At 45.6% G+C, this 17,499-nt stretch overlaps 1 protein-coding gene across 2 annotated transcripts in view; it reads left to right on the forward strand.

Moving 5' to 3' along the window:
• The first annotated feature begins 9,159 nt into the window (after positions 1–9,159).
• The window catches only part of USP31 (ubiquitin specific peptidase 31), a 162,359-nt gene continuing 154,019 nt past the window's right edge, over positions 9,160–17,499 (forward strand). For both annotated transcript variants that reach the window (XM_047712824.1, XM_047712823.1), the window contains exon 1: positions 9,160–9,965. In XM_047712824.1, the coding sequence (XP_047568780.1) occupies positions 9,333–9,965 (633 nt within the window). In that variant the 5' untranslated portion in view covers positions 9,160–9,332. The remainder of the gene's footprint in view (positions 9,966–17,499) is intronic.

Here is a 17,499-nt window from a genome sequence, read left to right on the forward strand (position 1 = left end):
TTAGAAGAAACTCCTAAGGACTGAGGGGAGCAGGTCATAGAAAAGGAAGAAGTCAAGCAAGGATGGGATGAGGGGCAGAGTATCTTTAGCCTAATCCTGCAGGGAGCTCTGGAATGATACACCTCACAATTTGTCATGATGGGAGGCAGGGAAGCTGGTTTCCATACTCCGGCACCTGACTATCATTGGCTAAGGGTCACTCCAGAAGACATAAACCCTAGGTATTTCCAGCTTTCTGTGTGAGCAGACAAGACAGTGGAAATAGCCCAAAAGCAGGCACCAGAAGCTGTCACAAGTGCCACCATTTGTAGCAAAGCACACAGCTGGAGACAGGCACACAGAAAAGGCAAAAGGACCCCACAGGATCTGGGTAGGTCCCCAACAGTGTCAGCTACAATCCTGGATCTTGGAAAGAAGAAATGACTAGGAAACAGGGGAGGCCATCAGCACACCGATGACATCAGAGTCCCAAATTGAGGGATAGATTTAACTTGCATGCACCGCCCTGAGCTAAAAATGAAAATAAAGCCTTAAGATAATTCTTTGTAAGATTTCGCTAGCAAACTGGAAAACATGGGTGACTTTTTGATGAGATAAAAATGGCTGAAATTAATTCAAGGGAAGAAAGAAAATTTAGACAGACCAGTATTAATGGGTAAAATTAATGGATGAAAAGTATTTCAAAGAACTGCCTGCTTTATCAGATCTAGAGAGTAAATTGGGCGAATTTCATAACCTTTGAAAACACGTCATTTAAATTGTTCCAGAGTTAAAGAAAATAGGGACATTTCACAGTTGTTTTTAAAAAGCTGATAAAACTGAAACCTGACAAGAATACTGAGCGCACATACAGCCTGCAAGCTGGCTTTCTTATAAAAATAGATGTGAAATTCTCTATGAAACATTAGCAAATAGACAAGCGATACACTTGACACTATGATATGGCGTATCACGTGGATAGGTGCCAGTGGTCATTTGTCATTTTGGGCTGCCTGGCATTCTGTGGTCCTTTCAGAGGGAATCGCATGAGAGATGGGAGGCAGCTCCGTCCCCCGTGAGGGAAGCTATAGGGAGATAAGGTCCTGTCCCTACATCCCAGCAGCTTGGGACCAGAACTAGGATCTAGCCCAACCAATGGATGTTTCTACTTTGGGCTTAGGATTTTGAAGATGGACAGCAGAAGCTCAGGGATAATCAAGAAATTATTCAAGATTATTCAGAGTGGCTATACCAGCACCAAGAGTCCAATAGTGTGGCTGACACTGTCAAATGGTGGTGTCGGTCTTGGTGGCAGTGGCATGTCTGGCTTCACAGGTGGTGCCATCTTAAGTAGCATTTTCTAGAGCAGGTCCCTGGCTGTGTCCTTCTTTGATTTCCCAAGTCTGATTCTGAAGCTTTTCTGACAGTTCTGTGAGCTGCTCTTTATCCACCCTTCCAATAAGCTCCTTTTCTGCTTAAGTTAGCTAGAAGTAGTTTATGTTGTTTATTACCCCAAACTCATATTGCATATAGAGGTCAAAAGTAAAAATAATAAAAATAATAACAATTATTATTATTATTATTTTAAAAAGCATATACTCATCACTGTTGATGCCCAGAAGGCATTTGATAAGATTCAAGATCCATTTCTGATAATAACCCTTTCTGAAGGAGGAATAAATGGATACCACTTTAATGCAATAAATAATATATATCTCAAACCGAAAGCAAGCATCATGCTTAATAGTGAGGCACTGGAAGCATTGCTGTGAATGTCAGGAACGATGCAGGCTTTCCTACTCACTAATATTACTTAACGGAATTCTGGATGGGCAATTAGACAAGAAAAAAATAATGTGAAGTACCAATATTATAAAGGAAGAGGCCAAGTTATTATCTCATGCATCGATATGAGTTCCTGAAAAACCCAAAAGCATCAACAGAAAATTATGAGAAAGAACTAAAGTATATCAAGGTGGCTGGTTACAAAAATGATTTTGTCCTAGAGACAAACAACAGAAAATACAATGGCATAAAAATATCCCATTTAGGCGTGCCTGGGTGGCTCAGTGGGTTAAAGCCTCTGCCTTCGGCTTAGGTCATGATCCTGGGGTCCTGGGATCGAACCCTGCTTCGGGCTCTCTGTGCAGCAGGGAGCCTGCTTCCCTTCCTCTCTCTCTGCCTGCCTTTCTGCCTACTTGTGATCTCTGTCTGTCAAGTGAATAAATAAAATCTTTTTTAAAAATCCCATTTATAATAGCAACAGAGAGGAACAAGCTAATTAATGTTACACAGACCTATGGAAGGGAACTGTAGTAATTTTGAGAAGCATTAAAAATCCTTGTATGAGGGCACCTGGGTGGCTCAGTCGGTTAAGTATCTGCCTTCCGCTCAGGTCATGATTCCAGGGTCCTGGGATTGAGTCCCAGGTCTGGGCTCCCTGCTCGTGTGGGGAATCTGCTTCTCTCTCCCTCCCTCTGCCCCTCCCCCTACTTGTTCTCTCTCTCTCTCTCTCTCTCTCTCAAATAAATAAGTAAAATCTTTTTTAAAATCTTCTTTAGGGCGCCTGGGTGGCTCAGTGGGTTAAGCCGCTGCCTTCGGCTCAGGTCATGATCTCGGGGTCCTGGGATCGAGTCCCGCATCGGGCTCTCTGCTCAGCAGGGAGCCTGCTTCCCTCTCTCTCTCTGCCTGCCTCTCTGTCTACTTGTGATCTATGTCTGTCAAATAAATAAAAATAAAAATCTTAAAAAAAAAATAAAATCTTCTTTAATTTTTTTAAAGATTTTATTTATTAATTTGACAGAAATCACAAGTAGGCAGAGAGGCAGGCAGAGAGAGAGAGGGGGAAGCAGGCTCCCTGCTGAGCAGGGAGCCTGATGTGGGGCTCGATCCCAAGACCCTGGGATCATGACCTGAGTGGAAGGCAGAGGCTTTAACCCACTGAGCCACCCAGGCGCCCCCAAATCTTCTGTAATTAAAAAAAAAAGTTTATTCTCAGATAAGAAGGTAAATACTGTCATGGTGTCAATTTTCCCTAAATTAACCTATATAAATTAATCCCCTTTAAGGATTAAACTCATCTGAGAGAAAAAGGAAACAGCCAATCAAATACTAAGAGGTATTGTCCTACCAAACACTGCAATATGTTCTAAACCTATATTATCAGGTAATATAGAGACACATCATTGAGATAGAACACAATGTTTAAGAACTTTAAATGTATGTGGCATTTAATCTGTGATTAAAAAGTGACATTATAAAGCAATGGGAAAAAGTTATAGTTTTTTTTGTAAATGGCACTGAGACAGCTGGCTAGCCATGTAAGGAGGGTAAAAGGCAACATCCCTACCTCATCTCTCACCGAAAATAAATTCCAGATGGAGCCATCATTAAAAGTAAGACAAAAGGGGACAACTGGGTGCCTTAGTTGTTAAGCATCTGCCTTCAGCTCAGGTCATGATCCCAGGGTCCTGGGACTGAGGCCCACGTCAGGCTCCCTGCTTGGTGGGAAGCCTGCTCCTCCCTCTCCCACTCCCCCGTTTGTGTTCCTTCTCTCACTGTGTATCTCTCTGTTAAATAAATAAATAAAATATTTTTTTTTTAAAGTAAGAAAAAAGAAAAAAATTAGGAACCATAATAGCCCTAAATGAAAACAAAGTGAGTATTCTTATGATTTTGGAAAGGGGAAAGCCTGTTTTCTTAATCATGTTTATTAAAAAAAATCAGAAACCTTTATGAAAAAAGACTGATCAACCTGACCATATAAAATAAGTATAATTTTCTATTTAATATCAATATCCTATTAATATCAAAATATCTATTTAACTTTCTATTTAATATCAAATACGGTGAAAATTAAATAATCAAATGGTATAGACCAAGGAATAATGTAATTCACATGCAAAGTGCTTTTATTAGCAGACATTTATAAAAGGAACACATCAAAGAAAAAATGGGCAAATGATGTGGGCAGGTAAATCACACCAGTAAAAATACAAATTGCAAAAAAAAAAAAAAGGCATTACTAGTCATTTTCTTGCTTGCAAACAACAGAAACTGACACAGGTTAATTTCAGCAGTAAAGGAATTTATAGGAAGCCTATCAGGCTAGCTCGCACAATAAACAGAGCCAGAGAAACAGGCTTGGGCAGAAACCCAGGAAGGCAGACACCAGTAAGAACTTGCCACTAGAGCAGCCAGCTGGACCCTCTCTGCCACCACCACTGGCTCTGCCCGCACTTCATCTCTGCTGAATACAGAGCCGCTAGAGTCACTAATTTGCTGTGTTGTCTCCAACTAACCTTGCATCAAAACTTCCAGAGCCAACGCCCAGGTGGGAGGATCTGATTGCCCTTACTTGGGTCACCTTCCTGGGCTCTGCTGTCCTGGGGTTGTAAAGGGAAGACCTGCTCCCCAGCTCCTGCCCATTTTTCACAGTGGAAGCTTGAACTGTCCTGTCTAATTTGGGATCCTTTCCAAATAGAAAGTGTGTTTGGATGCCGGATAGCTGAAGACATAGTACACGATGTTCAATTTCATTTCTACAAATACGAGCACATAACATGACATCTTCTGTTCATTGAATCTGCCAGCATAAAAAGAGTGAAAAGCTCAACACTGTCTTGGGATTGGAAAATGTGTGTCCTCCCCCATTCACTGTTGGCAGGATAAAACCTTTCTGGAAGGCAGCTATGCTCACCACTATACCACCAACGCCGCACTGGATAAGGCCTTTCTGGAGGTCAGCTTGACAATAGGTGTCAAAATATGACGTGTGCGGGGCGCCTGGGTGGCTCAGTGGGTTAAGCCTCTGCCTTCGGCTCAGGTCATGATCTCAGGGTCCTGGGATCGAGCCCCACATCGGGCTCTCTGCTCAGCGGGGAGCCTGCTTCCTCCCCTCTCTCTCTCTCTCTGCCTGCCTCCTGCCAAAAAAAAAAAAAAAAAACATCTGGGGCGCCTGGGTGGCTCAGTGGGTTAAAGCCTCTGCCTTCGGCTCAGGTCATGATCCCAGGGTCCTGGGATCGAGCCTTGCATCGGGCTCTCTGCTTAGCAGGGACCCTGCTTCCTCCTCTCTCTCTGCCTGCTTCTCTGCCTACTTGTGATCTCTGTCTGTCAAGTAAATAAATAAAATCTTAAAAGAAAAAGAAGAAAAAAGACCATCTGGGTGCTCCAATTAGGAATTCTTTTCCAACCTTGCTCTGGCCAAACTGGGGTAGGTTGACTTTGGGGCCCCATGGGGACCAATAAACACAGAATGGTGGGAGGGGCCAAATTGGGAGGGAGGTCACATGTCCCACTAAGGAGGTCCCATGTTATTTAGATATATTGTTGCCAAATAATCAGTATGCTATAATGATGGCTACCTTACTAGGTATCCAATAACAAAAAAAATGAGCCCCTGTTGGATTGAAGCCTACCCTTCAGGGCTGGGGACGGGTTGTAAATTGACTTCCACAATGGTAACATTAGCATTGTGACTGAGAGGTGCCAAGAGAGCCTGCAGAAGATAAGGAGGGGTTAGCTAAGTGAAGAGGCTTGAGGAAATGTGTTTGAGACAGAGGGAAGAGGTTGAGCAAAGGCCCAATTGTCTAGATTGCCCGAAGGTGTGAGGGGAAGACCAAGACTTTCCATAGTGCTAGGGGCTGGAGGGCAACTCTACTGCAAGCAGATTAGAGAGAATCGTAGTTTAGTGGACTCAGTGGAAATCACCTTTGGGATTACAGCTAAACTGCACTGATTACATTTTGAATTTCAGCTCCATGCTAGTGGGAAAAGAAGTGGCAACCAGGCGAGGGGAAGGGGCAATGTTCAATGGGGAGAAGCCTGAGCCCCTGTCTAGTGGTGCTAAACCAAGGAAGTCAGATCTGCTGATGGGCTCAGCCCTAATTTCTCTGAATCACATGATGAACTAGGATTCCATGTGGCTTGCTTAAACTGGAGAGGAGGGCTTAGGTATTGGGGTCATATTCAGGCTAAGTCTCTAGTATAAAGAAGCAGCGTGGTAAACTTCCACTGGTCTTTGACTTTCAGTTTAATAAATTAAAAAAAAGTGAGGTTTGTTAGCATCTGTTGTGTGCCAGCCACGTGGGACAGTAAAAGTAAAGAATTATATTCCGGAAAGCAGTCAGCAGGACAGTCACATGGACAAGTGCTGTTGGTAGATAAGATCAAAGGTTATTTACAGCAGCTAGGAGAATACCTGATCTTCATCAAATCAAATCCGGATCTGTCTTTGGTTAAATACCTGGCCCTAATTTAAGTGGCTCGGTGTCTTAGTTTGGGTCGTCCTTAGAGCCTACAACAAAGACCCGGGTGCAGGTAGTACATTTGGGAGGTGATCCAGAAAGCAGGAGTGAGGGAGTAGAGTAGGAAGAGGGAGACAGGGCAGTAGAGAAATCCAGAAAAAGGTACATTATTGAACTGGTTATGGAGGGCAAATGCGGCTGCATTCCTCTGGGAACTCTCTGAAGAGCCCCATTAGGTACACCTTAGAGTTGTCTGTCCAAAGGATGAGAGGCCTGGGAGTTATCCAGTGGCTGGTATCTCCCACTGGTTGAAGGTTGCCTCTGTTGGGGGAGAAGGAGTTGTTAATTTAAACTTCCCTCTGGCGAGAGAAAACCCTCAGGCAGAAAAGCATAAGGGGTAAAGAGCAGGCATTTGAAGTGGGGGATGGTCACAACAAAGCGGCTTACACAGTTTATAGTGGTGGCAGGAATTGGATATGGGCTCCAGGCATACAATGTGTGGAGTGAAAAGCTTTTCCTATGCTCAATTTCCTTCTAAAGCCATTTATTCATTCAACCAAACATTTATCAGAAACATGGTCAATGCTGGGCATCTAGGGTCAGCAAAACAGACCCAGTCTCTGCCTTAAGAGCTGACGGTCTTTTATGGATTTGGAGCAAGTAAGATGGTGCTAGGAATATCTACGTCCAAAATGGAGGAGTGCTAAAAATAAGTAAGTAAACAAATAAATAAATAAATAAATAAGCAGCATGGGAAAACTCATGGAGGGCTAACTTCTTCTTCTTCTTCTTTTTTTTAAGATTTTATTTATTTATTTGACACACAGAGAGAGATCACAGGTAGGCAGAGAGAGAGGGGGACACAGGCTCCCCGCTGAGCAGAGAGCCCGATGTGGGACTCAATCCCAGGACCCTGAGATCATGACCCAAGCTGAAGACAGAAGCTTAACCCATTGAGCCATCCAGGCACCCTAATGGAGGGCTACCTTCTAAGTCCATTTGATATTTAGGGAGACCACAGCCCCAAGACCCTTCCTACCACCTAAAAACAAGCAAGCAAGCAAACTTGTTACATAATGGCTGGAAATTATGAGAAAAGCGATGTCAAAGTGCTTGAAGTTCTACTAAAAGCTATTCCTTTCTTTTGTCCCTTCCTCACCCATGATTTTCATATTTGAAAAAAACTCAGATATGTCTGCAAAGGGTTGAGGGACATCGCATTCACACTAAAGTATGAATGATCCATCAGATGGCTTTCTTCCTAGTGTCTAGATGAGTTCAAGACAAAGTGAAGAATGGGTATTTTGACTAGGAGGTGGGAATGTAGGTGATTTGGAAGTCAGTTCAGAGCACCCTGGGTGGAGGTTGGGAGTGGTCACCATAAAGGTGGGTTATGTCAGTCTGTTTAGGTTAGGTTAGTCTGTTTACTTGAGGTTGGAGGCTCTGGCAGAGACATTTACTCTGAAATGTGAGGTGAGGTGGGGTTTATGTTTTAAAAAGGTGAAGGGCTTTCCCCTCCCTGATTTCTCCCTTATGCCATAACCAGGACTCAGGCTAAAGGTCAGCAAAGGACAACCTAGAGAGAGGAGGTGACAGACCAGTAGATTTTGAGATGAAGGAAGCCCAAAGATGTACTTTTTTTTTTTTTTGCACTATTTCTTTTTTAATTGAACCAACATTTAAAAACAGGGTTCCCAAGTTCTCTTTAAAAAGTTAGATGAGGGGTGCTTTCGGCTCAGGTTATGACCCCGGGGTCCTGGGATCCAGCCCCGCATCAGGCTCCCTGCTCCATGGGAAGCCTGCTTCTCCCTCTCTCACTCTCCCTGCTTGTGTTCCTTCTCTCACTGTGTCTCTCTCTGTCAAATAAATAAATAAAATTTAAAAAAAAAAAAGATCTGGGCCCTCATTTTTGCATGGAAACAACTGGATCAGCTGAGTAGCAGCCACCTCCTTTAGAAAGATGTTGATTTGCAGTTTGCCATGGTCCCCACCATTTCTTATCATCTCCCCAACAGAGTCAAGTCATTTTAAGTATTATTTGGTCAACACCATGACTGAAACACCATGATTCTTTACTTACTGATATGACCTGTCTTGGTCCCTATGATATTTGTGGGTCTGTGACCTTTTGTTTAGAGGTCAAGTCTTGGGGCTTTGAAACAAACTTGGATTTGAAATGGATACATCTTAAAGGCACTGAATTGAAAATTAAAGGAAATATTGCATGCTTAGAGCAATACTTGAAACATAGCAGCTATTATCAGCATCTGCGTGTGGAAAATGCAAGAGGGCAGGCAAAAATCGTGTTAATTTCATTCTTTCCCAGCGCCTAGCAGTGCCTAGCATACAGGAGTAACTATTTGTTGAATGAATGAATGATGGTAGAGTTCAGCGGGGATTTAAAGGTAGGTCTGCAAAGGAAGGTAATTCTGAGTATACCGTTTCATTCCAAGTCCAAGGTGCCACCTGGAAGACAAGCCTTCCGGGATGTGCCAGACTTTGTGATGGCGTTCCGGTATGCACGCAAGCAGTCCAGGTCCCTCGGGAGCCTGGCAGGGTTGGGTTGCTCAGGACGGGTCAGGGCCATGTCCATCATTTCTTCCAGCCTCTGGTAAGGGGCGGCAACCTGATCTCCGCACCTTCCCAAGGCCTTCGCCTTCAGATCAGAAGACGGAGACCCACCCACGGGGTCCATCCCCGGGCACGAGCCCAGCGCTGCCCGCTGCGCCAGGACCGTGCCCACACTGGACATGGCCTCTCTCGGACTTCACAAAGCCCGACCGCCCCGGAGCCGCCAGTCATCTGGTCTGGCTGGAGGGGAACTTCCATTCCCACAGTCAACATGGCAGCCACCACGGCTTCAGCGCGGGCCGGGCGGCGCCGAGAGGGGAGTCACGTGAGCGGCCCAGCTGGGCGGATCGCGCGCGCGCGCCCGCCCGCCCCGCAGGCAGCCGCTTGCTCGCTGGCTCTCTCGGCAGTGCTCTGTGGTGTGTGGGGCGTCCAGCCCCCCGGCCCCCTGAGGCGCGGCGCGGCGGGATGCGGCGGCGGCCGTGGCGGGGCCGCGGGCCGGGCGGGCGGGCTCGGTGATGAGCGTCGGCGGCCGCCGCCATGTCCAAGGTAACGGCGCCCGGGCCCGGGCCGCCGCCACCGGCGGCGGCGGGCGGGAAGGAGAAGCGCTCCTTCAGCAAGCGGCTGTTCCGGAGCGGCCGCGCGGGCGGCGGCGGCGGCGCGGGGGGCCCTGCGGGGCCCGGGCCGGCTGCACCCGCCTCGCCCTCGTCGGCGCGCTCGGTGGGCAGCTTCATGAGCCGCGTCCTCAAGACGCTGTCCACGCTCTCGCACCTTAGCTCCGAGGGCGCCGCCCCGGACCGCGGCGGCCTCCGCAGCTGCTTCCCGCCCGGGCCGGCCGCCGCGCCCACGCCGCCGCCGTGCCCGCCGCCCCCCGCCTCGCCCGCGCCGCCCGCCTCCGCCGCCGAGCCGGTGCCCGGGGTGGCGGGGCTCCGGAACCACGGCAACACGTGCTTCATGAACGCCACGCTGCAGTGTCTCAGCAACACCGAGCTCTTCGCCGAGTACCTGGCGCTCGGCCAGTACCGGGCGGGGCGGCCCGAGCCCTCGCCTGACCCCGAGCAGCCTGTGGGCCGCGGCACGCAGGGCCAGGGCGAGGTCACCGAGCAGCTGGCGCACCTGGTGCGGGCCCTCTGGACCCTGGAGTACACCCCGCAGCACAGCCGCGACTTCAAGGTGAGCCCCGCCGCGTCCCCGCCCCCAGGAAGGGTCCCTGCACCCCGCGTCCCTGGGGCACTGGCTCCCGAAGTCTTGCATTCCTCCTTTTCCTGGCGGTGCGGCGGGCTGACCAGCGCCCAGGTCTAAAAGGGTGTGGACCCGGAGTCTGGTGCCCTTACCGCTCTTTGTAAGGGAGACGCACCTGTTCATTCATCGTGTATTTATTAAGGGGTTACTATGTGCCTGACCATGAACAAGACCGGCTGTCTTCATGGAGCTTACATTCTTGGGGATGCGAGTGTTGAGCCTGGCTTCAAATCCTCGTTCTTTCACTTACTAACAGTGTGACCTCAGGCAGGTTACTCAACCTCTCTGTGCCAGTTTCCTCATCTGGTATCCACGTCATAGGTGGTTGTGAGCAGCAGACAGGTTGATAGGTTAGGTTGAATCCAGTGAGGTTACCCATTTTGGACTGTTTTTGACTTCCAGGTTGGCACTTTTAAAGGGTTCAACCTGGTATGTCAGTCACTTCCGTTGTGCACAGTACCATGTGTATTTGCCGCGTTTATTGTTATTATTGAAGATTTCAGAAAGGTAAGGTGATATCAGGTAGTGGTTCCAAGAAAGTAAAATCTAGTGATGGGATTGATGTGTGGGCAGGCTACTTTAAATGGGGAGGGGGCAGGGTTAGGGTGACCTCTTGGAAGTGGTGATATTTGAACTGAGGCTTGAGTAACCAGGGAGAACCAGCCTTGAGGAATCAGGGGGAATTGCTTCCCAGGTGTAAGGAAAGCGTGAAAGCACGAGAGCCTGGTGCGCTTTAACGGTGTAGCTCTGGGATCTGCAAACTTTCTGTAAAGGGCATATTTTAAAATGGTCAAGATGCAAAATCAAGGCTGTTATGTAGGTACTTATATAACAAGAGAAAACAAATTTCCACAAATTTCTCATTGACTAAAATAAAAATATGACTAACAGTACTTTGTAATACAGGTCTAATGAGAGAAATGGGATTCTTTTTTGGGAAGGAATGACATTTAGCTTAATTGGAGTTCAAAATTAGTGTTCCCTGTCATCAAATTGATTACAAATATTTGGAGTGCCTGGGTGGCTCAGTCATTACCCCTGCCTTCGGCTCAGGTGGTGATCCCAGGGTCCTGGGATCGAGCCCCACATTGGGCTCCCTGCTTGGCAGAAAGCCTGCTTCTCCCTGTCGCGCTTCCCCTGCTTGTTTTCTCTCTGTCCCTGTCTCTATCTCTAGCAAATAAATAAAATCTTTAAAAAGAAAAACAAAAATTTAGCTCTACAAACCGTTCTTAGCTCACAGGCCATACAGAAACAGGCAGTGGGCTAGGTAACAGCCCTTGGGTCGGTGTTTGCTGTCTGCTGGTGCCCTTAGAGCTTAGATGAGAGCTTCTTGGTGGGCTGAGCCAGTGTGTGTAGGGCCATTTAGGCTGCGCTAGGGAAATGGGCTCTTATTCTGGGGAAAAAAGAGGAGAAGATGATTTGAAATCGTATGAGGGATACTTTGAGATGGGACATGAATATGGTGTTAAATAGAATGAAATCACATGGTGAGCAAGTTAATTCCTTTTCCATTCTGCTCGTCCTGATTATGCCCACGAAAAGGTCTTAGCTTGGTGGTAGCCTGATTTTAAGACCTCATGCTCACTCCCCTACCTTTCTGTTTTCTTTTTTTTTAACCGAACAAACTAAGTTTAGAGGCCTTGGCAGGTATCAGTAGCTAGGATTTAATAAGGTTGTGTTTTCATCGTGTTTGTTTTTACACTTGTCTTCTGTTTGTGGCAAATGGTACTGGTTTTCCATTGATCCTGTGAAGTATCTTTTAAAATTTATTTAAGTTAAATGATTTTAGTAAAATACAAAATGATAATCTGAGGATTCAGCACTTGGTTGAGGACCCACCTTGTTGAGGAATAGTACCCCCCCTTTTTTTAAAATTTTATTTATTTATTTGAGAGAGATCACAAGTAGGCAGAGAGGCAGGCAGAGAGAGAGGAGGAAGCAGGCTCCCCGCTGAGCAGAGAGCCCGATGCGGGGCTCGATCCCAGGACCCTGAGTACCCCCCCCCTTTTAAGAGTTCATTTATTTATTTGATAGACAGAGATCCCAAGCAGGCAGAGAGGCAGGCAGAGAGAGAGGGGGAGGCAGGCTTCCCAGTGAGCAGAGAGCCTGATGCGGGGCTCCATCCCAGGAACCTGAGATCATGACCTGAGCCAAAGGCAGAGGCTTAACCCACTGAGCCACACAGGTGCCCCTACCTGTCCCCTTTTAAGACATTTTACTTATATTTATTAATGTTCTCTCTTTCTCAAAAAGAAAAAGTGATTGCTGTTTGGTCTTGGAAATTTGAGTGAAAGTACTGGACTGGGATAGGGACTGGAAAAAAAAAAATGAGTTCCATGTCAGAGATCTCAAAATAAGAAAGTAGGAGAGAGTGACACCCAACCAGCTACTGTAAGTCTTTTTCCTTCTCTTTTTTTTTTTTTCTGCTTATAGTTGCCTGCCTATCAGTAGCCACAGCAGTTGCAAACTTTTCAAGGTCAGAGACTGTGTTTTAAGTTTGTTTTTCTACTCTTTCCAAAATGTAAAAATCAATTTCTACAGCATTTTTGTATGTGAACATTTCCATTGCATTTTAAGAGTTTTTTTTTTTTTAAATCCATTAAAAAGCTGTGAACAGAAATGGGTCAATAATTCTAGAAGTGCAGAGGCTGATTTATAAGCATGCTTTGGCAAAGTTCAATAGATTCTTCGAGTTCCTATTTTTAAAACATATAATCTTCTGAACCTGTAGTAGCTTTCACATTGCATTCAATCACTCACTTCCCGTTTATTGACGGTTTACTCCATCAGTTAGGAATGCATTCAGCACGAGAAAGAGGAAGCCCTAATGATGATGTCTTAAGCAATAAAGATGTTGAATTGGCTTACACAGTATGTCTGGAGGTTCATGTTCTAATGTGGTACAGTGGCTTAAAGGGCCTAACAGGGACTCAGTCCATTTCTGCATTTCCACTCTGTTGTCCTTTGCTATTTTGTCCCTATTACATCTTTGGCTTTTTAGCCTTAATGTTTGTCAAGGCAAGAAGTCACTGGGAAAATAAAAGTTCTTCCAGAAGCGCCCCCTCAGCAGGCTTCTGCTGACATCTTGGTGACTTACCACCATGTCCATTGGCCACCTCTGGCTGCCATGGAGGCTGGAAGGTGGATGTTTGTGTTTCCCTTCCTAAAGGAGGGATTTGCCTCAGAGGAGGCCTGCCAGAGTGTGAGGCACTTCGATTTTGGGGGGACACTGTACCTGCCTGTGAAGATCCAAGTCCAGTGAGACCTGGTATGTTCCCCTGGACATCGCTTCTTACAGTTCATGTGCCCATATTCACGTGGGCATCTTGTTACCAAGCTGTTTTGGGGTTGGTGGAGCTGGGGTCGGGTCTGAGATTCTGCATTTCTATCAGTTCCCAGGTGGTGCTGATGCTGCCCGTCTAGGGAACACTGTTGGTCCAGGGCACAAGTAAAGGGTCACAGTGCAGTCAGTGATCTGCAGGATGAATAGAAATTAGCCGGGCAGAGAAGGGGTGGAGGTGGCATGAAAGGGCCTGTGATTTTGGGGGAACAGTGAGACATTTGGTGGCTGGTTATGCCATGCAGAACAATGGGGGTGCAGAAAATTTGGAAGAAGAGTGTTGTAAGTGGAGTGTGAATGGCTTTGTAGGCTGTGTTGGTTTGGACGTCATCCTATAGAAGCTGAGAATCCAGGGCTGATTCTTAAGCAGGAGAGTGATAGATCAGACTTCTTCCTTTTTATCCTTTTTGCCCCTGGATTAAGTAAGTCTGGTGACACTGTGGAGAATTACTTTTTTCTCCCCAAAATATTTTATTACAGCCAGATTTGATGGGCGTTATTTTGAGCATAAAGTAAGCTGAGTTCAACACCTATAGGGGGGACGCGAGGCATACCTGTTACCCCGGCCCCCTGCCTGTTTGTGATGGATGTTGATGTTCGATGTGGATGCTGAGCTCACGTTCAGCCTTAGAATCCTGCTCAGTTCTGGGCTTCAGTGAGCAGCTACCAGTTCATTAGAGTTGGCAGAGAAGATAAAACCAATTTGCCCTCTTGAAAGTTTGCCTTGAGGTTTCGAAAAGCACTTAGTGTGTCTTTGAGTGTGCTTTTACTATCTTAAAGTTACTAATGATTTTCTTTGTAAGTTTTTCTGTTGGAATTCTTCCTTGGTTTCTAACCACATTGATTTTTGTGAGATTTAGGAGCTTGCCAGGTAAACGGATTTTTGGTTTTGGATGAGCAAGATGGTTGTTAAGGTAGGACTTTAATTTCCCAGAATGAAACGGATTGACTGGCCCAACCTTGCTTTAAGAAATTTCTCTGGCTGTCACTTCTCTTTTTAAGCAGGTATTTTTCTCCTCTTTGAGCAGGGTTTTCAACCAGGGCTGTTTTGCCTTATTCCCCAACCCCTTTATTCCTGGGTACATTTGGCCTGTCTGGAGACATACTTGGTTGCCACAACTGGGTTGGGGGTGCTATGGGCTCTGCTCCCCTCAGTGAGGGGTTATCTAGCCCAAAATGTCAGTAAGGCTAAGATTGAGAAATACTCTGTTGGAGGAATGTTTTGAGCCTCCTTAGGGTGTTTTTCTTACTAGCCCAGACTTTAGAAGGTTACCTTGTTATTTTTTCTCCTCTTTGTGTTCCGTGTTTGCAGCAGCACTAAGATAAAATTTGGACTTCGCTGCAGGTCCTTGGATCACTGTCTTAGTAAAAACAATGAGATAAAACAAATCATGCTGAAATCCAAATAAGCAATATGCTGTTTTTAGAGGAAATGAGCTTATTGTCTTCACTAGTAGGATACTAGCATGCACGCTTCCAGGTTCGTGTAGATGCTGATTTCTAGTGCTCAGTGCCCTTTCGCAGTCAGTGAAAAGATGGATGGTCATCTCAAGTAACAAAGATACGTTTTAGAGCAGCAGTTTTCAAACTGTGCTCCCAAAGAACAACTAGAACAGAGTGATCTACAGATAAAAGAACTGTGGGTAGTCCTTCCAAATTTGCAGTAAAACAAAAAATAATTGATGAATAGAAATTTCTCTTCCATATTTTCCCCCTTGAACTATGGTGCTCAGTGGTGCTTCTTTATTAGTGAGAGTTCTCAGGTTCCAAAGGGAAGGAATGTATAAATGAGTAGTGGCAGACAAGCTAACAGTCAGGGTTATACTGGCTCCGTTTTCACTCCTAAATTTTTCATAAACTCATGTTGAGGGCTCTGATTTTATGCTGCAGATCTGTGGTCTAGGTTTTCTTGGTTGGTGAGAAGATGTTTAGCTTATTGGTATGTCCCAGTGGTTCCCAGGGAGTACTCAGACTTCAGGGGACCCCCTGAATTCATTTGAAAAGTAGAAAAAAAATGTGTAGGTCACATTTAGCTTTGTGCCCAGGTGTAGAATAGAAATTAGGTCTCTTCCTGGTTGGTCAGTTCCCTTGTCCATCAAATGGTGTCACTTTTGTGACGTCTTTGAAAGAGAAAGGAGGTAACAGTCATCACATTTTAGACTTAGAAGGAGATGTGGGGGAGATGTGAGTGGCCTCACCTTTTTCTGGATGAAGAAACTAAGGTTTCTTCACCTGAGCACCACTGCTGTCTAGAGACTGAGGGAACAGAACCAGAATTCTTTTTTTAATTACTGTTATTTCTTTTTTTTTTTTTTTTAAGATTTTATTTATTCATTTGTCAGAGAGAGAGGGAGAGAGAGCAAGCACAGGCAGACAGAATGGCAGGCAGAGGCAGAGGGAGAAGCAGGCTCCCCGATGAGCAAGGAGCCCGATGTGGGACTCGATCCCAGGACGCTGGGATCATGACCCGAGCCGAAGGCAGCTGCTTAACCAACTGAGCCACGCAGGCGTCCCTAATTACTGTTATTTCTTATTTTTGAGAGCGAGCAAGCACGCATGAGCACAAGCCGGGGTGGGAGCTGAGGGACAGGCAGGGAGTCTGACGTGGTACTTGATTGATCCCAGGACCCTGGGACCATGACCCCAGTCGAAGGCAGATACCTAACCAGCTGAGCCACCCAGGCGCCCAGAACCAGAGTTCTAACTTCTCTCTTTGTTGCCCCCGCGTTGCTGAGGCATGGTTGCCTTATCTTTGCAACCTCTGAAATGACAGTTCTCAACATAAAACATAAAGAAGTCGGGGGGTGTGTTGAAATGTGTCGTGTTTTTTTTCCTCTAAGATTGTGGTGCTGAATCTCTGAAAAGAAGGTTGGTTGTAGCTAGCTTTATGTATATGCCATTGCTTCTCAGACTTAGGCACTTTTGGAAGTCTGTCTTAAAAATAATCCTTTCAGACCACTTAAATGCACATATAAACATGTGTATACATCTTTTACATCACATGCTCCACCTGTAGTTCTGTAACTTGTTTTCCCCTATCCCCATTCCCCATGGGTAGCATGACTTGCTTTGTTTTTTTGTTTATACATCTAAGCCCACCTCATTCTTTTTAACAGTTGTATAGAAGTCCAATGAAGGGTGTTTAGGTTGTATAAAGTTTTTAATGATGACAGCCAATCCTTCAACATGTATCAAGTCTCCTTTTCTAAAGACTGAGTCTTAGAAGTGGCACTTCTGAGTCAAAGGGAAGGTGCGTTTAAAATGTGGCTACACGTTGCCAGATTGCCCAGCCAAGAGCTGTAGAGGACGAGATTCTCCGGCCCATCCGTGGTGCATGCTAGTGCCTGCCCCGGACATGTGCTTCCTCCTACAAGACTGCCTTTGTTCATCATTTTTTAAACTTAAAATTGTTTCCTTTCATAGGGTCAGTTTTGTTTGTTTTGTTGGGGATTGTCCTGATATATCAGCATGTTTAGGGTCGTCCCTGCCCTCTACCCACTAGATGTTGATAGTACCCCTCTCCCTACCCTTTTTTTTTTTTTAAGTTGTATTTGTTGAATGTTGTCGTATATCAGATACTGTGCAAAGTGAATCATTTGGATTTTTGGTGACCCGTGGAGAAAGCAGCTGCTCTGATAATTCTCTCTTAAGTCCAGATATAGATGTAATAATACAGGTGCTTGGCCTGACTTACAGATGCTTATCCTGAATTCGTTCTTTTTTTGTCTCCCTTTGTGTGGCCTAAGGTTTTTAGTTTGACTCTGCCTCTTTTGTTTTGTTATTAGAGTGTGGTTTGATGGATTTTTCCTCTCCCCTTCTATACACTTGTCACAGTGAGGGGCTACTAAATAGGGCAGTGTTCACTGTTCGTGTAGTTCTGCACAGCTGTTTCCTATAGTAAAGACTCTGCAAAACAATGACCTCATGGTTTCCACAAAAAAACCTTTTATATATAATAGTGGAAAAGAAATCATTGAAAGCTGAGTGATTTAAAGTTCTGTCCTCTGCAGCTTTTCCCCTCAAAAATATTCTTGTTTGCTCTGCTAATTAATCGTTTGTTGGCTGTTCCTCAAATGACCTTTTATGTTTAACAAACAACATTTTTGCAGTTGAGCACATCGAGAT

Source organism: Lutra lutra, chromosome 18 (assembly GCF_902655055.1).
Source record: "Lutra lutra chromosome 18, mLutLut1.2, whole genome shotgun sequence".
In the NCBI taxonomy this organism is placed as follows: domain Eukaryota; kingdom Metazoa; phylum Chordata; class Mammalia; order Carnivora; family Mustelidae; genus Lutra; species Lutra lutra.